The sequence below is a fragment of the Alosa pseudoharengus genome, unplaced genomic scaffold (assembly GCF_046254945.1).
Source record: "Alosa pseudoharengus isolate Yale_2024_CS ecotype anadromous, Long Island Sound unplaced genomic scaffold, YU_APseudo_1.1 YU_APseudo_1.1_scf_24, whole genome shotgun sequence".
Classification (NCBI taxonomy): domain Eukaryota; kingdom Metazoa; phylum Chordata; class Actinopteri; order Clupeiformes; family Clupeidae; genus Alosa; species Alosa pseudoharengus.
The window spans coordinates 23,997,742-24,017,741 of record NW_027468689.1 but is presented as its reverse complement, the minus strand read 5'-3'; the positions used below and the strand labels follow the sequence as shown (position 1 = coordinate 24,017,741).

At 45.6% G+C, this 20,000-nt stretch overlaps 2 protein-coding genes across 2 annotated transcripts in view; one reads left to right on the top strand and one right to left on the bottom strand.

The window, feature by feature from the left end:
- The window catches only part of tmem163b (transmembrane protein 163b), a 49,990-nt gene extending 45,988 nt beyond the window's left edge, over window positions 1–4,002 (top strand). Inside the window, exons 7-8 of the mRNA XM_076302705.1 lie at window positions 1,822–1,963; window positions 3,805–4,002. Coding sequence (XP_076158820.1) covers window positions 1,822–1,963; window positions 3,805–3,865 — 203 coding nt within the window. The 3' untranslated portion in view covers window positions 3,866–4,002. The remainder of the gene's footprint in view (window positions 1–1,821; window positions 1,964–3,804) is intronic.
- A 2,769-nt stretch (window positions 4,003–6,771) lies between these two features.
- Window positions 6,772–20,000, bottom strand: part of mgat5 (alpha-1,6-mannosylglycoprotein 6-beta-N-acetylglucosaminyltransferase) — a 158,738-nt gene continuing 145,509 nt past the window's right edge. Inside the window, exons 16-17 of the mRNA XM_076303528.1 lie at window positions 15,350–15,507; window positions 6,772–12,532 (exon numbers count right to left, since the gene is read on the bottom strand). Of these exons, the coding sequence (XP_076159643.1) occupies window positions 12,334–12,532; window positions 15,350–15,507 (357 nt within the window). The 3' untranslated portion in view covers window positions 6,772–12,333. The remainder of the gene's footprint in view (window positions 12,533–15,349; window positions 15,508–20,000) is intronic.

The window sequence follows — 20,000 nt, the reverse complement described above, 5'->3', positions numbered from 1 at the left end:
GTGTGTGTGTGTGTGTGTGTGTGTGTGTGTGTGTGTGTTGTGAAAGTGCTGATGTCAGAGCAGGTGCAGCAGGATGTAGGATGCCCCACTTTCTTAACGGCAGTCAGACACGCCCCCCTCTCCACCCGCATCCTCTGCACCACGGCTCCACCTATTCCCTGGAGCGCCCCACCACTCCCCACCAATCACGTGCCTCCGCACACCCCCACCAGCCAATCAGGCGGCCCCAACTCATGTCCTTGGGCGTGGACCGGAGCAGCTGTCCCGGGCCAATGGTGCTGGTGGATCAGCAAAGTTCTGTTTCTCACTCAAGTCTCCTGCTGCTCGTCAACACACTACACAGACAAGCCTGGGGTGCCTATGTCCCTCTGAGGACACCGTACCTTGCCTGAGTCCGACTAGGCTCAGCAGTGGGGCTAGTTGAGGTGGACGCAGAGAAGGGTCACACCACTGGGAAAGAGAGTCCATGCTGGAGAGGAAGAGAGAGTGAGGCGGAGATGTTGTCTGGACAGCAACAGCAGCAGACTAGTTGACAGAGACGGCGACACTTAGTCTGAGGCACAGCTGCAGGGAGACGCATCAGGAGGGTTTACACATTTAATCCCATTAAAATTTCAATTCAATTCAGGAATTCATGCCTCGATCGGACTAAAACCACCCGGCCATCCGATTGGAATTTCAGATCGAAAGGGGTGGTGTAGAACGTTCCAATCGCCGTGTTTAGAACCCCTTATAAAAACACCAGTGTAGAGTTCAAGACCCCATTGAAACCCCTAATAGAACACCAGAGTAGAGTTCAAGAACTGTATCGTGGAGCCTGATGACTGTAGAAACAGACGGTCCACTGTAAAGACCTGATAAAGAATCTCTTCACTGATATACAAAGAGACTTCAGTGCGGAGTTTGTGAGAGACTCGACTCCAGGCCGGTCATCTGAGGGAAGACGCGTGACGCGTGACGGAGAGCTCGTGAGACACTGCCACGGAATCATGGGATTTCACCTCACTTCCTGTCTGTCTGTTTGTCTGTCATCATACTCTTCTCCCCTCATGTGGTCAGTGGGGTATTGATCGGGTGAAGTGTCACACCAAGGGCTGCAGTGCTGGACACAAACGCAGCAATTCCACAAGTCCACCAAACACTTTGTGGCTGTTTGTCCATTGTGTGCTATGGATTTCTGTCCACGTTCAGTGCAAGCTGTTCGACCATGAGATGTTTACAGGGTTTAGAACAACAGAAACAACAGTAAGGCAGGGATCACATTGGCCAGTGGCAAGCATAACGCAACGCTCAGACCATAATAAGTTCTATCTCGTTCCTAAGTAACACAAACGGTTATCCTAAACTGACAACTGAAGACGCTCGCGTTGTGCTTTGAAAGTTGAACCAAGTTCAGCGCTCAGCTTGTTCAACGCTAGCGTTACACTAGCACTGCCACCGTTCCGCTGCCGAACCATAGAGAACAATAGGAAACCTGCCGCTTGCCGCTGGTCAGTGTGATCCCCACCTAAGGGCAAAACAAATGTCTTATCTTCCCTGACCAGAGAATGCTTTAAAGGTACTATGTGAAGTTTTTTGGTTTAAAAAACAGAATTTGAAGAAACAACCATTTTGACGTTATGTCATAAACATATGTGTTCTGTGTTGTCCAGATATCCACTGTTATCATGTGAGCATGCAAATTAGCTAGCACTCACACTCTCTTTTGGCACTGCATTAAATACAATACAAATCAACTGCGTTCAGCCAAAGAAGAGGAATTAGACTTGACCTCTGCAGGCTTTAACTCTCTGTGTGTCCGGTGTTCCCTGACCTCTGCAGGCTTTAACTCCCTGGTGGGCGGCGTGATGGGCTTCTCCATCCTGATTAGTGCGGAGGTGTTCAAGCACGACCCAGAGGTGTGGTACCTGGACGGAACAATAGGCCTCCTCATTGGACTCATCATCCTGGCCTATGGAGTCAAGTGAGTGGGTTCCCTCTCCCCACACACACACACGTCATTGACCTCATCATCAAATGAGTGGGTTCCCTCTCCTCCTTACACACACACGCACGCACGCACGCACGCACGCACGCACGCGTCAAAGACAGACACATCCCCGAGTGCCACTGTTGTTGCAGGCAGCTCACTGCGCCGGGATTAGTGTGTGCTTCACCTCACTGTGTGCTGAGTGTGTTTCACTAATTCACGAATTGGGATAAATGCAGAGACCAAATTTCCCTCACGGGATCAAAAGAGTATACTTATACTTATACATGGGACTGGAATGCACATCAGGACAGACATGCTAATTCACATACACCTAGATAAACACATGGGACTCACACACAGATAGCCACATGGGACTCAAAAACATATGTAGACACACATACATACTCTCACTCACACACACACACACACTTCCCATTGACCTCGTCCTCCTGACGTATAGAACAAACATGAGTGGTTCACATGTGTGATTCACCTAGATAAACACACGGGACTCACACACACACACATAGCAACATGGAATCGAACACACACACACACACACACAGATAGCAACATGGAACTAGAACACACACACACACACACACACACACACACACACACACACACACACACACACACACACACACACACACACACACACACACACACACACACACACACACACACACACACACACACACACACACACACACACACACACACACACACACACACACACACACACACACACACACACACACAGAGCCACACATGGAAACTTTACCACAGATAAGCACCCACTCAGTCTCCATGCAGCACAGTGCTGTGTCTGGGGCAGCAGAGATACAAGGGGGCATAGGGTGTGTGTGTGTGTGTGTGGCATTTCTGGGCTGTTTACCACACGAGGCTTAGCAGTGTCCTGAAGAGGTCCTACTTGGATTTGGGCTTACACTTGTGTTATAATGGCCTTAGATGGGTCAGTGCAAAAGCTATGAGCTACTATACATATGCACTATTTTAAAAGCGGCTTCTATCTAGATACTATGCTATAACTTTTTATCCAAATTAACATTTATATACCTGGTTATGATGCTTATTAGTAATGTATAGCATTTCTTTGTAGCCTTTCTTGACATATAGTGCATATGTACTTCTTACCCCAGTGGTGGTGAAGTGGTGAGCTCAGCTATGGTCATGTGACAGAAATGAGACCGTCTGCACGCTCATGAATATGGCAGCCTCTCTCTCTCTCTCTCTCTCTCTCTCTCTCTCTCTCTCTCTCTCTCTCTCTCTCACGAGAGAAAGACCTGCACGTTGCTTGGCAGCCAGGGCACTTGAACTGCACACAACCCAGAGGACAGGACAGAGAAATATCAGGCAAAACGAGGGGGTGATTATGATTAGATGGGTGGATGTTGGGCAAAACGAGGGGGTGATTATGATTAGATGGGTGGAGGCACAATAAAGTAAAAAAAAAAGAACAGTCTAATTTAAAGTCTAAATCAGCTGTTGTGTCAAACCCAGTGTGGTGAGAAACTTCACACTGACAACCAAACAGTAACAGCAGTGTGTTTATCTCTGCCCCAGACACGTCTATCCCAGTCACACCTTCATCTCGTCAGCACCCTCCTCTTGGTCATCGTCCCCGTGTGTCCCTCAGTCTTACACCAACACTGGCCAGAATGATCATAGTAGAGAAAAGTGCAACACTGTTTGCTTCACGGTGCATCCAGTTTATTGATTTATTACTGATGTTTCGGTCAGTCAGACCTTCATCAGAGTAATCTCTCTCTCTCTTGTTTTGACATTTTTTTTCCTCTTCCTCCTCTTAGGCTGCTGGTAGATATGGTCCCTCGCATCAGACAGACCAGGCACTACGAGAGATTTGAGTGACAGTCGCCCATGGCAACGGGACAGGGGGACACAGGGGAGTGTGTTTGGAAAGGCTGGATGACCTCATCTCCGTGTTCTCTCCCCAACCTGCAGCAGCAACACACCCCAACACACGCACGCACACAGTCCTCTTCCCTACACACACACACACACACACACACACACGTATTATACTGACCACGAGGTGTCAGTAGTATTTTCCAGCCAGTCCTCTGTCACTGTTGCATTGCCTCACCCAGAACCCCCCCTCCCCATACACACACACCCCCTGCCCATGTCACTGGCTCAGCCTCTGCTGTGTAAATAATCCATCTGAGAGCAGAGCTTCATGGGTAATCGCTCTCCGGTTTGAGGACGTGCGATGCAGTATTGCCTCTGGGAGACAGCATCCCTGTTCTGTCCAGATTCTGCTGCAACCTTCCGTCATCTCCTGGTTAGGTATGTCTCATGACTGTCTTCTAGGAAGGAGGCCTGTAAATGCTTCATGAGACTGTGGAATTTGTGTTTACGTTTTTGTCAGGATTGTGTGTGTGTGTGTGTGTGTGACAGCCCATTCGGAGAGCTAAATGAGAGTCTGTGAGAGGCCTCTGCTGGAAATGAAATTCTGATTTGACAGCGTCGGCGCGTAAATCAGCTCGGTGGCGTTATTGATGGGGGAACGCTTCCCGTGCTTTAGGGGGATTGGAGAAAAACTTGAGAACAAGTAACAAGATTCCAAAAATAGCCCAGGCTGTCTCTTTACCACTGAGTGTTTCAGGCAGAAGCCAAACAGCAGCATGTAGGGAAACTCATTCACCTTAGTGTGTGTGTGTGTGTGTGTGTTCCTCCAAAGGAACTACATGAGATGTAGCGACAGTATACTTAACATGCGACTACATGCCAAACCAAAGCCACTTTTGGCTCTAAAACTCTAAAAGAGGTCGGGGAGTGTATCTTCCTCTTAAAGCAGCACTGCTATGCCAGTTAAAGCAACAAAGCTGACTCCATGACTGTAACATACCACAGCACAGTAATGTAGGCCACTCAATGGGGGGGGGGGGGGGGGGGGGGGGGACTTGACAGCAATGTTTAACATGACAATGACACAAACCATAACTTCCAGTATGGATATAACTGACATATTGTATATGATGTACAGATAAACTCCTGCCAAAGGGGCCCCTAGCCAGCAAATCACACTAATATATAATCTCCGCCTGAGCACAACTTTTTATAAAGCACAACTGCATAACGGGACATCAGCTCCTGAAGTAAAGAGCATAGAAGTACACTGTGCTTCAAAGAACAGTCAAAGAGTACTTCTATGGTCTTTGACTAGAGTTATGTTGAAGGGGGAATATCTGAGAGGTGATAGTGTGCTTGATCTCCTACGTTACCCAGAAGGCAATTGACTGATGGGACGCATTTAGTGCTCATATACGAGCCTCGTCTGGCTCTGATGCGTCCCTCATACGGCTCTGATCTGACTGGTCCGGTATCAGGTCAGATGCTTCCGTGGTTATCGTGTAAGTCAGTATTTTTTTTTTATTCTAATAAAAAAAGGACCACCACAGGTAATGGGCTGCTGTAGCCCCTTATGTAAATACACTACTTTACAACCCCCCCTCACACAAACAAGCACACACTCGCACACGCACAAACCTCGGTGTGCGGTGCAACTGGACCCGCATCTCCCCCCTCCGTCGTCTCCCCTAACCTGAGCGTCTGTTTTGTTGTGTTCCGTGGCGTAGGCTAGACTGACTCCTCACCTCTCCTCTCGGCCTGTTAGCCCCTCGCGAAGCACAGTATGTCTGGCAGTAGAAGCACACAGTTCAGTGGCACAAGGCAAGGTCAGACCCTCAGTGTAAAGCCTTAATGACTTATGTATACACAAATACACACACACATACACACAAATATGTACAGATAGTTTTATTTCTGGCTATAGTCCTGAGTGATGTGAACTTTTACTGAATTATTAAAACTTAGATTGTAGCAATCAAGAGTCCTCTCTCTAGCCTCACACACACTTTGGTGTAATGTTTCAAAATGTGGGTGGTAGTCAGCCAAGAGTGTTCTTTTTGTCGTTTTTTTCGACTCCGAGCCAAACATATTCAGCTCCAATAGAAGTAGAACTGTGATTGTGGGCAGGTAGAGTTTATTGTAACATTTTTAAGTCTGACTTGTAATATCGTATTTACAAAGTGCGTTTTTTGGCACGAGTGCATTGCTACTCCAGATGATAAATAATTTCTTCAGAAGAAACTTACTTTTTTTCTGTTATTATTATATACATATTTTTGTTGTTGAATGAAATTTCCTCACAGAGGATGTTTTGAGGTCTCGTTTCCAATAAAATAATAATAAAAAAACAGACATGAATGATTCCTCTTCTCTTGGTACTAACGCTGTGAACTAGCTTGAAAAATCCTCCCAGCCTTCCTGCGCTTGTTCCTCGATTTCACACATTTTATTTTTATGATTGTTACTGCGTTTGCCACTCGCTCGCTCTCTCTCTCTCTCTACCGCGTCGACAGCTCGAGAATGAGACGGGGCGAGACATGCATGCGAGACCGCTCCAGCAGCTTTTAGTGTAGAATTTAGATCACACACACACACACAAATACACTCGTCACACCGCAGCAATACGTGCCCCCCACACATACACACATGCAGCCCTCGTCACGGAGGGCACCTGCCGCCGACCTGGGCGGCGGAACTCCCCCGGCTCCGCGCAAGTGGTGGCCCGGAGTCGGTTTCCATGGGAACAGGCACAGCTGGTTTCTCCTCTAACGTGTTGTATTTAGGCCTAGGCCACAGGGCCAGTCTGTGTGCGGAATATGACCATGTACTGAATGTATATGTTGCAAATGATCTTCTGTAGTGTACACATGTATATTTATATAGACCACACGTGACAAGACGTCTATTGTCACAGAAAAAGGTTTATTGAAAAATAAAGATATATCCTGACTATTCATCAAAACAGAGAAAACAGATGTGTTGTGAGTTTTTTTTCTCATTCCATATTTTTTATTTTTTTTACATTGTCCAAAATTAACCAAAAAATAAATCAAAAAAATAAATCCCTCTTCCACAGTACATGAAAAAGCAACGTAAAACGTCACCAGGAAGCTTGTGTTAGCAAGGGAGGGAATTGGACTTTGCGGTCAGGTCTATGAGTGTGACAGCCCTCTCCTTTCTAAGTGACACTTATCTAAAATCTTGACCGAAATAAAATATATTCCAATAGAGGTTGTCTATACTATTTCCCCCATACCCAGTCATCCATAGACCAATTCAGATTCCACAGAGCAACATCTCTTGACACTGGCCTCAAAACCTAAAATGTCTCATAAAACTCATCGCATCTTAAAACCCTCCCAGGGCCAGATTTAATAACTTAAATGGCTACCACTCTTTAAACGAGATATGAAGAGTAGCTCTATACTTCAGATACACGAGATTGCGGCTAACTCCTTCACGAGAGCGCTTATGCCAACTTAGGTCCACCCTTATGCCCATACTTATGGCTAGCACAAACTTCAGTACACAGAACTAAAATAGCCAACATGTGAGAATCAAAACATACAAAACAAAAACAAAAAAATAAATAAAATAAAAACAAAATACCAAAACCAATCACCTCACTCCATGAAGCCTATGCCAGTTACGCTGTGCCCAACAGAACCGTGCCCAGCTATAGTTTCATGCCCAATAGAACTGTGCCCAGCTATGGTTCCGTGCCTGATAGAACCATGGTTCTGGATGTCATTAGGGAAGGTTTCTGAACTAACCCACACACCCATTGAAACTGTGCTGTCGTTTGATTAATTTTACTAATCTAATTCTACTACTCATTTACTTTGTGAATAGTCAGGGAACTCAGGATGGGGAAACGACTAGTATCCTTGAAATTAAATCTAAGTGGTCGTCCAGGCTACTAACAATGCACAAATACACAGAGAAAATGTCAGTTCTTTTTTATTTTACAAATTCATCCAAAAATACCTATTTATCTGTCTAAATACTTGAAGATAGACTTACTCTGTAATTTTAGCCTACCTACACCAGAGCAGGATTGTGTTAGCACGCTGCCTGCTCATGGGATGATATATTCTGGTTCTACGGAGCACTACCGACATCCTAAACAGTGTACTGTGGAGATAGCATCCATTCTCTGCAGTGTAATTACAAAAAAGTGATAAATCAATACCAAATATCCTCTGGAAATGGAAATGGCTAAATGTCTAGTTGCGGTGCCGTCTGCATCCTTAGGGTGCTGTGTTGTTGCTGTGAAAAGGCAATACTGTTGAAAACCGCAACGTAATTTGGACAGCCCATACTGCATACTGCAGTCCATACTGCATGGGTGATATTCCTCGAGTAAGAACTGTTTACGGTCAATACAGGTACCATGACTTAAAAACTCCATACTGTCTGTATGGGGTGATAGACACCCCAGAGTGAAACACCATGCTTAGAGCACAGGCAACATAACCAGGGCATGGACACTATACCCTCAGACTGGGTTTACATAACAATACACACACTCACACAGGCACGCACACACGCATACATACACACACGCACAGTCGCGTTCACACGCATGCACACACACAGCATGGGCACTGATGTTGGCAGCTTGCGAGTTGCTCTGGGTGCACATAGCTTTTAAAGCGTGTTGACGACAGACACATACACACACACACACACAGCATATGCATTAGCTCATTTGTACACCACGGAGTCTGGTACAGTACTACAAGCAGGTCTAGCAACCATCAAAAGGCACATCCTGTACTCAAAGCTTCTGACTACAGCTCGACTGAAGACCTGACCATCTTATTTACAAAGACACAGATCCAACACAGAACTGAGAAGGGGGAGATAAGTTGCGGAAACAAGGATATAGAACTTAATTAAAGAGATCTGTCTATATTTACAAATGTGCAAAGGGACAGAAAATAGAGCTAAAACAATATTAAAAAGGCAAAAGAACAAATAACAGTGACAAATGAGGTGTTTTCTGGCATTTTAAAGAAAATATGGGTGAGCTGCATTAATCTTCAGTATAAAAAAGAAAGGTAGCTTTACTGTACGGAGCTGTGATGAGAGAAGACATTTAAATCAATTTCAATCTCAGACCTTTGGGCCCCATGCCACACAATGCAATGCATACACATGGACAAAAGCATATGCATACTGTACATGCTAACAATACAAACACAAACACACACCCTCACACTAACACACACACACACACACACACACACACACACACACACACTGAGGCTCCTGCTCTGAGGCAGCACAGGCTGCTGGGCTGGTTGAGGGCCCAGGGGAGATGGCCTTTGGCACAGACAGCAGGTACTCTCTCTGTGTGTGTGTGTGTGTGTCGCTGTGGGGCCTGCAGTCACCTATCCAGGCACTTCTATTTTTAGGCGGTGCTGTGCTTAAAGAGCGGAGCAGTGCCGTGCCATTCTGGAGAGGAGGAGAGGAGAACGCAGGGGTCACTCTCGTCCCACTCACTGCAGCGCTACGCTGTACTAGGACAGGAGGCTCTCTCTCTCTCTCTCTCCATCTCTCTCTCTCTCCATCTCTCTACTTCATAGACTACAGCTAATGGTGGCCAAGATCCGGCTCGGTTCTGGTACCAGACCGGCTTGCGTCCGCCTCAGGTCTGACCCTCACCAAGCACAGCACAAGGGCAGGTTCTGCACTGGATCAGGGTCCAATTCAGTTCTAATCTGGGTCCAGAACAAAAAGGACTCGAACACAGTCCCGGTTCTGGTATGGTTCCAGCTCTGCTCTCGGACCAGATCCTGATCTAGTACAGAACCAGCCCTGATGTGGACCTGGTTTGGGTCAGATCAGATTGGGTTTGGAACCGGGCTGCATCGAATTGGGTCTGGTTGAGCCTCGGGTTCCAGCGTGCGCTGCCAAGTCTTCTCTCACCACAGTTCCACCTCCGCCAGGGGCTGTGACTGCTCTCGGACTTACAATGTCAACACGCTTATATTACTCTGATAAATAAAAACAAACACTCATTAAAATGAAAACTGTTAATTCTCTTCTATAAATACCAAAAAGAATAACATCAAAATAAAATCACCATAAAACATTAGCAGACAAAAAAAGATAAAGATCTGTATACAAAATAAATTAAAAAAGAATTTAAAAACCAATATGAACAATGTACAGTGTCAACATACTTTTTTTGTTTATCATCAGTAAATATTTTAAGATAGTGCATTTCATTCCAACAAAGATGAAACTTCTTTTTCTTTTTTTGTAAATCCTGTAAGCTGCAAGCAACTGAAGGGAAACGAACAAACGCCGATCACATGATCATCAAATAAGAAGGTCAAAGGTCAGTGTGTGAAGTAAATATGTCTACACATCCAGACATATGTACACATGTCGGCATACGCATCTCTTTCAAAGAATAAAGAGATGGCTGCTTCTCTACATATAAATATCAGTCCAGTTCCTTTAGATTGGAGCAACTGTTTTGGAGGGTGGGGGATAGTTTGTTTACTTAACTGAGGTAAGGGCCATGGCCAAGTTAAAGGAGACTGGTGATTGGTGTTTGAGCTTGGACAAGGTAAGTAGGGTCCGTGTGATTGGCCAGGTGCGAGGGCTGGTGGGGCATCACTGATAAAACAGGCAGCTTGTGGCAGTTGTGTTGCGGTGGGCAGCATTGCGTCGTCACAGTACCAGTGATGCATACTTGACCAGCTTGTACTAGTCGGGTGCTGTTTGTCTGTCAATGTTTGAGTGGGTTTGTGTGTGTGAGTGTCTGTGTGCATGCATACGTGTGTGTGTGTGTGTGTGTGTTTGAGTGAGTGAATGCGTGTGTGTCTGTGTGTTTGAGTGAGTGAATGCATGCGTGTGTGTGTGTGTGTGTTTGTGTGTGTGTGTGTGTGATGGGGAAGCCTGTCCCAAACAGCCATAGTTTAATCCTGCAGGGGAAGCAGGCCAGATGTGGCGAGTCCGTCTCCTATTGTGAGCTGCCATGTGTTGTGGCGGTTCAGGCAAACCTTCCAAAAAAAGTGTTTAACGCCTCTTCTGTTGACAAAATGGCCCCTGTGGCCCCCCTACCAGCAGACATGAGGGTGGGGTCGGGGTTGGGGCGGAGCGGAACACACTGCTAGCTCAACTTCCCCGCCTCTGCTGCCTCAAAGGAAGCGGAGTACTGGTTACTGACTAGACTAGACCCCTCTGGACGTTTGTAAAGGAATAAAAACCCACAACAGGACGGGAGTTGGGAGGAAACGCTGGGAATATCTACAACACCACCACTGCTCTGCTGCTGCACTCCAGAGTGTGGAGAGCCTTCGGGGACGGAGGGAATGAGAAGAGGAGAGGGGAGGAGAGGAGTGTAGAGGAGAGAGGAGGAGAGGAGAGAAGAGGGGAGGTGGGGAGAGGGGTGCAATACAGTGTAAAGACCAGAGCGTAGCTGCGCTGCGCTTCTCTGTGCTAGCATTCCTTACAACTAGCCGCTAGCCTAGCATTCCCACCATGCTAGGGTGCCCTGTGGTGAAGGTGTGTCCTCTCCCACATACAAACACACACACTCACACACCTACACACACAGGGCTAAGGAAGTGTCCAAAAGTCTCTCAAAGTCCACATCAGTCTGTAGCGTCGGGGTAAGTTGGAGCAGGAACAGGACAACAAATCCTTGCTGTCTATTGTTGACAAGTTTGGTCCCAAATGATGACGTTCTTCGGACAGAAGGAGTGTGTGTGTATTCGAGTGCGTTTTGAGAGTGTGTTATCCTCAACCTACTTCACTACAGACGAGGGGTGATCAAGAATTTCTCTTTTTAGCAAGAGTCCACCAGGCAGGACAACCAACCTCTTCCATTTCAAGTATTTCAGGCTTGTAGAAGTCTGTATTTCTGTGTCCATCCAAATGTGTGTGTGTGTCTTAGGGAGCGTTTAATGTGTGTGTGTGTCTTAGGGAGCGTTTAATGTGTATGTGTGTCTGTGTGTGTGTGTGAAGTAGCCCTGCACCAGCCAAGGGCTTCAGCTTCAGGTCTTTCAGGTATGTAATACTTTGCCTAAAAGACACACACACACACTCCCACTCCACCCTTTCCACCACACATGCATCTTGCTGTATTCATGTTCCTGTTTAGCGGTCAAGGCCACGGCCCTTCCTGTCATGGCGGCCAGCAGATTTGTGCCCGCTGCATACGTGTGCCCGTGTCAATCCGTCTGTAGCTTATGCCCACATGTTCAATGTATGATCCTACATAATCTGTTTATAGGAGTGTGTGTGTGTCTGTGTGTGTGTGTGTGTGTGTGTGTGTGTGTGTATGCTGCAGAAGATGTCAGGGCTGGTGTCTGGTGGTATTTCAGGTTTGCACGAGACACACGTGACTCATACTGTATGTATATGTATATGTGTATGTGTGTGTGTATGTGTATCCGTATGTGTGTGTGTGTGTGTGTGTGTGTGTGTGTGTGTGTGTGTGTGGGCTATAAGCATCCCTGGCACAGCGCCACCTGTCCCTTCATGTAGTCTCTGCAGGGGCAGATGCGCTTGAGGGAGGGGTGTGCGCCCGCACAGCTGAACAGCAGCAGGTCCGACTGGAAGATGCAATGTCTGCGGGCCTCGCTGTACGCCGGCACCACCGTGTCCCCCGACGACTCCACCGTCTGGCAGTCAATGCCAAACCTGCCACACCAGAGAGGAGAGGGGGCCAGAGAAGGAGAGGGGGAGAGAGAGAGAGAGAGGGAGGGAGAGAACGAATGAAACAGGGGAAAGGAGATATACATGAGTTGGGTGGTAAAGAGAGGGAAAAGGAGGGGGGGGGTTGAGAGAATGAGAAAAAGATGGAGAGAATGAGGGAAAGATGAGAGAGATATGAGGAAGAGGGAGAAGGAGGAGGAGCAGAGGAGAGAGGTGTGAGAGAGGGAAAGTGATAGATATGAGTGGAAGACAGAAGGAGGGAGTGTGTGTGTGCATGTGTGTATGTGTGTGAATGTGTGTGTGTGCATGTGTGTGAATGTGTGTGTGCATGTGTGTGAATGTGTGTGTGTGTGTGTGGGCGGGGCACAGAGGGGAAGATGGAGAGATAAAAAGAGAAGAGATGAAAATATTCAACCAGCAAAGTGTGAGAGAGGAGTGAGAGCACAAAGAGATGTGTGTGTGTGTGTGTGTGTGTGAGAGTGTGTGAGAAATGAGGGAGGTGTTGAACATGTGAGGGTGTGGAGACGGGAGGAGAGAGAGAAGGATGGGAGAGGGAAAAGATGGACGATGGGAGAGAGAGACAAACAGAGAGAGAGGGGTGAAAGAGAAGAGAAGGAGAGAACGACAGTAGATAGAAAAAAGAAGGGAACATTAAAAAAAAGAGGGAGAGAAGAGTCATGACTGAGTTAATCACTGCAGTACACTCATTTAACAAGGCTTGTGCAAACGCCACTTTTACCAGGGTTTATTCCTGCAATATTTCATTTCTGTGCATTTAGCCCAAATCAAATCAGAAAGAGAGAGAGCGAGAGAGAGCGAGAGATAGACCGAGAGAAAGCGTGTGTGAGAGAGAGAGAGAGCAAAAGAGAAATAGAGAGAGCAAGAGAAAGAGAGGGCAAGAGAGTTAAAGAGAGCAAGAGATAGATAGATAGAAGGAGAGAGCGAGCGAGAGAGAGAGAGAGAGTGATAAGGATGGACGGTGGTGCGAAGACAAAGAGGTGAATGTTTGAGTCAGGCTGTGCGCATCTTCAGGGGCTTAACTTGATTTGTTTAGTGTTGGCAGCACTGAGTGGCGAAGCTCCTTGAGCTTGTTGTGATGACTGATAAATTAGTTTAATGCCACACAGGTGCAGCGTAATTCGATTTCCAGTCAGCGCCGCTTTGGCATGCCCACCACCCATGCCTAGAATTAGGCGGCTCGTGATTGACACCTTGTGGCAGCACTGCAAATTTACAAATGGCAATAGCAATGTTACTTTTCAACCCAAGGGGGCAGTGCTACTGCCAGTGTTTAATATCTTAAGACAATGCTGCCACTAGCTGGAATAGTAACGCTATTACAAGCTGTTTCCATTCTTATTTGCAGTTACCTCTGATGTAATTTCTGCAACACAACTTGTAATACTACAGTGTTTCCTCTAGGATTTTTTTAAGCAGTGGGGGCAGGCCTGTCCGATCCCCCCCCACCGTCCCCCGTCCCACGGAACTGACAACTGACACTTCGCTGCAACACAAACAATTATATGTATTCACCTCTATTCACACACAATGAGGCATTATTTTCAGTTGTGATTGAGCTGTATATTTGGAGAATCTACAACTGGTCTGCACAATGAATTTTGAAAGGCAACTGCGACTATTGTGCGTCTGCCCCATTTCTGATACCGTGGGGGAAGAAAATTAAACCGTGGGGGGCCGCCACTACCAAATCAACATAGAGGAAACACTGTACTATGTGTGCGTGCATGCAAGCATGCCTGTGTGTATGTGCTTTCATGAGTGTGTGCGTGTATATGTGTATGTGCATGTGTGATTGTGTGCATGCGGGTGTGTGTGTGTATGTGCACGTTTATGTGTGTGTGTGTGTTTTGGTACGTGCACATTTATGTGTGTGTGTGTGTGTGTGTGTGTGTGTACGGTACGGTGGCCCTGACGGCTCAGCGAAATACAAACGCTTGCAAGTAAGTGTCCACAACACGACGCTGAAGGCTCAGTGAAATACAAACGCTACAACACAACCGCAAAACAGCTTAACGAAATACATTAGCCACAACACGACAACATTAGCCACAACACTTGCAAGTAAGTTTTCATAACGGATATGAACCCACAACGGAAGTGAGCAGTTGTAGCTTGGAGGAGTTACACGAAAGAGGACGTCTCTTGAGAGACTTGTACAAGTTATACAGATGTAAGTTTGTAATGTTTTGATAATAAAGGAGTTAAATATTTACCCAAAGGTCTGTTTTTTCCACGTAAGGCTAAGGCTTTAGTCTTACTCACTAGCTGTTTTGCTAACAGTTTGTGTAGCTAATAGCTCTAATAAGTGACAGTCAGTTTTAAGAAAACCAATAGGCTTACTTTATGGTTTTAATTTCTTCCTAACCCTCATTTCCCTCCCCAGATACAGATATGAATAAACGTCATTCTTTGATAGTATATGTCTCCTCTTTTGTGTAACTCCTCCAAGCTACAACTTGATTTTTTAAAAAGCGCGACCAATTCCACCACATAAACAGACCGCTGCTCACTTCCGTTGTGGTTTCATATCCGTTGTGAACACTTACTTGCAAGTGTTGTGGCTAATGTTGTCGTGTTGTGGCTAATGTATTTCGTTAAGCTGTTTTGCGGTTGTGTTGTAGCGTTTGTATTTCGCTGAGCCGTCAGGGTCATGTTGTGAACACTTATTTGCAAGTGTTGTGGACACTTACTTGCAAGTGTTGTAGCGTTTGTATTTCGCTGAGCCGTCAGGGCCACCGTAGTACGGGCACGTTTATGTGTGTGTGTGTGTGTGTGCCTCACCTGGCCAGGTCCTTGTCCTTGTTGAGGTGCTGGAAGAAGGAGGGTTCACAGATGAGCTGCTCTTCCTGACACACCTGCTTACACGAGTGGCCCGGCTCTGCCAGCTTCACCCGCATGGCGCTCAGGGGCGGCCACATGACCTGCCCGTGGCAGAAGTCCTGCAGGGGGGCACACAGAGCATCACAACACAACGTTAATCAACCGACTTCACACACATAGCACACTGGCGGAGTGAGAGAGAGTGACACAGAGGGCAAGAAAGGGAGACATGAGAGAGGAGAGAATTGAATCAGATTAGAATTAGAATCAGAATGGCATGAAGTAGTCAGAATGAAGGAGGGGAATGTGATGGGGGCAGCCTGGCTAACACCAAACCACAGAGGGTTGACGTGGAGCTTATGCAGACCGGAACGGTCCGGTTTTGCTCCCATAAAACAAATTACAGTCATTTCCTGTGTATTAGCCGCATTGTGGACAAATCGCAGGACAGTGTTAAAAAAAACAAAAACCATATTAATACCATATTAACTGCCCCCTTGTATTAATCTCATAGCTGAAGACATTTGGCAAAATCAATGTATAAACCTCGGCTAATAGTTGGGAAATTACGGTACGTTGCTCTATCTTGTTAGTAATCAAGGACCTTTGACCAGACTGCTTCTCAAATCTCAACTGAGCTTGAGAAAAGGGTCTAGGGACCATTCATGCCCTTTCCATCTCTAAGGGCCATAACCAGCGCTGAAATGAACACTGACGCCATCAGTGCAGAAATTGGTTGTGTTGAACAGTGCTAACTAACTGTGTTTCTCTGTGTCATGCCGATACATAGTTGTGATTGGTTCCTGGGTTTTTGGGGATTCAGAAATCGGCTTCAATAGGAGGGTCTCCAGACAGACGTGCAGGGAAAATTTCAATTTGCTAACAGGTGCGTTTGAGTTCACCCAGGCTGACAGGAGTAGAATTAAATGAATGGAATAGAATGAAATAGTAGAAAATGAATGGCATAGAATAGAATGGAATGAAAGAGTAGAAAATGAATGGCATAGAATGGAATGGAATGAAAGAGTAGAAAATGAATGGCATAGAATGGAATGGAAGGAAAGAGTAGAAAATGAATGGCATAGAATGGAATGAAAGAGTAGAAAATGAATGGCATAGAATGGAATGAAAGAGTAGAAAATGAATGGCATAGAATGGAATGGAAGGAAAGAGTAGAAAATGAATGGCATAGAATGGAATGGAATGAAAGAGTAGAAAATGAATGGCATAAAATGGAATGGAAGGAAAGAGTAGAAAATGAATGGCATAGAATGGAATGGAATGTGACACACTGGAATAAAAGCCAGAGCCAGCAGAGCTATGTGGCACTGCACAGCATCAACACTAGACATCAACACAGAAACACACAGTCAGTCAGCACTCTCTCTCTCTCTCTCACACATACAGAAACACACACACACCATACACAGACGTCTCTCTTTCTGCTGGTGACTGCTGGTGACAGCTGGTGTGTGTGTGTGTATGTGTGTAGGGTCTGTGATGGCTCATAGGAGACAGATCTCAGCAGTGGAGGCACACAACAGTGTCATAACTTCTACTGGAGACGTCTCAGCTCAGATCAGATCATCCCTCAGACAGAACTCATTTACAATGACACTGACACCAACAACACACAGAGATGAAGGAGAGAGAGAGAGAAATATAGAGAGAGAGAACAGAGAAAGAGAGGGAACAGAGAGAGAGAGAGAGAGGGAGAGATGTGAAGAGACATGGAGAGAAGGATGAGAGTGAAAGGAGGAGAAAGGGAGGCAAGGGCAAAAGAGATAAAGAGAGGAGGAGAAAGACAGAGAGAGAAAGAGAGAGAAAGGACTGAGAGACAGACTGGAAAAACACTGCAAGTGAGGGAGAGCTAACAGCTTGTTCTAACTGCATGTGAGCATCAGTTGTGTAGCATGGAATGCTCTCTGACCTAACGGCATCTGTTAAATATGCCACTGCGTCATGTTCCTCATTCAGTATAGCATAGAACAACATGAGCGACAGACAGAAAATAGAAACAGGACGCCCGACAAAAGGTTCTGCTCAAAATGTTCTGCATCACGCTGCACAGCTCCGGTTCCGTTCCCGACCAGTTAGGGCATTCTCACAGTGGTGTAGTCTAGTTAGCTGCAGTGGGTATACTGTGATGTAGTCTAGTTAGCTGCAGTGGGTATACTGTGATGTAGTAGTTAGCTGTAGTGGATATACTGTGATGTAGTAGTTAGCTGTAGTGGATATACTGTGATGTAGTCTAGTTAGCTGTAGTGGGTATACTGTGATGTAGTCTAGTTAGCTGTAGTGGATATACTGTGATGTAGTAGTTAGCTGTAGTGGATATACTGTGATGTAGTCTAGTTAGCAGTAGTGGGTATACTGTGATGTAGTCTAGTTAGCTGCAGTGGGTATACTGTGATGTAGTCTAGTTAGCTGTAGTGGATATACTGTGATGTAGTCTAGTTAGCTGCAGTGGGTATACTGTGATGTAGTAGTTAGCTGTAGTGGATATACTGTGATGTAGTAGTTAGCTGTAGTGGATATACTGTGATGTAGTCTAGTTAGCTGTAGTGGATATACTGTGATGTAGTCTAGTAAGCTGCAGTGGGTATACTGTGATGTAGTAGTTAGCTGTAGTGGATATACTGTGATGTAGTCTAGTTATCTGTAGTGGGTATACTGTGATGTAGTCTAGTTAGCTGTAGTGGATATACTGTGATGTAGTCTAGTTAGCTGCAGTGGGTATACTGTGATGTAGTCTAGTTAGCTGCAGTGGGTATACTGTGATGTAGTCTAGTTAGCTGTAGTGGGTATACTGTGATGTAGTCTAGTTAGCTGTAGTGGGTATACTGTGATGTAGTCTAGTTAGCTGCAGTGGGTATACTGTGATGTAGTAGTTAGCTGTAGTGGATATACTGTGATGTAGTCTAGTTAGCTGTAGTGGGTATACTGTGGTGTAGTCTAGTTATCTGTAGTGGGTATACTGTGATGTAGTCTACTTAGCTGTAGTGGGTATACTGTGATGTAGTAGTTAGCTGTAGTGGATATACTGTGATCAACCCCAAATGTTAATACGTATCCTTGCCTATTTTAAGTGGGTATACTGAGATGTTGATGCTTTTTAAGTGGGTGCACTGCATAGTCCCGTAGACTACACCACTGCCTTCTCATTGAAAGGAACGTAATCAAACTTTTGCTGGCGCTCACGTCACATGCGGTCAGGAGGACATTCTCATAGAAAAGAACATAATCAAACTGATTTAGTTGCTGGTGCTCACGTCACATGCGGTTAGGACACGCTGGTGTGAGGAGAAACAGAGGCACAGAGAGAGGACGCGAGGGAGAGAAAATGGAGGGAGAGGGATGAAATGAGAAGAGATAGATAAATAGAGTGGAGTGAAAGACAAAAGAGAGGCGTATACTGTAGGTTGACACACAGACACACACGCATGCACTAGCCTACTGGTTCATAGAGGTGGACCAAGTACCCAATTCCTTTACTTTAGTGAAAGTATAGATACACTGTCAAATATTACTCCAATACAAGTGAAAGTTGCTAAATCAGAAGTCTGAAAAATAAGTACATAAATCTAAAACATTTTCACCATGGAGGATAGCTGGTTAACACCAGACCACTTCTCAAATCTCGCTTGCTAACAGGTCCGTCAGGGTTCTCTCAGGCTGGAGGATGTTCTGATCTGATCTGTTGTCACTATTCAGCCAATTCAGCCAAGTTCAAATTGGACTATTGAAAAAAAGGAACTTCAAGATGGTCTATTGCATTATTGCATTCAAAGAATCAAATGTGGTTTAAAGTAACGAGTACTTCATGCTCATATTTCAAATGCAGTGGAGTCAAAAGTACAGTATTTGTCTTTCAATTGTAGTGGAGTAAAAGTCACAAGTTTTAAAAAATATTAATACTCAAGTAAAGTACAGATACTCCAAAATTATACTTAAGTACAGTAATCAAGTAAATGTACTTAGTTACTGTCCACCCCTGCTGTCTCATCATTAATGTGTAATGTAAATGTTTCTACAGATGACCGTGGGGATTCAGGAGGAAATATGGCTACACACACACACATTCACGCACATATGCACACTCGCACATACACACACACGCACACACATAAGGTGAAGGGGGCTGAATATCAAAGGTGGCTAATTTTTTACATACTGTATGGCATTGATTGTGTGTGTGTGTGTGTGTGTGTGTGTGTGTGTGTGTGTGTGTGTGTGTGTGTGCCTACCAGTATGTGTGTTTCTGAACTGTACATTTCTATACACCGGAGGATGAAAATAGATTTTCCAGCCTCATTTACTTTCCAAGCACCTGCATGTAAACTCAACTTTACCAATAACAGGGGCGAATATAATATAATAATTATACACATGGTGGCTATTTCCATGCCATACTAAATATAGAGTTGGGATTTAAACAGGCTCGGAAGGAGAGATTAGAAAGAGGATTGGAATCTCAATAAAGGGATTAGGCTCAAATGGCAACCTGGATGTTTGCCCGCCTACATCAAAGAACACGGCCTGTGTGGAAGCGGAGGTGAAAGAGTGAGTGTGTGTGTGTGTGTGTGTGTGTGTGTGTGTGTGTGTGTGTGTG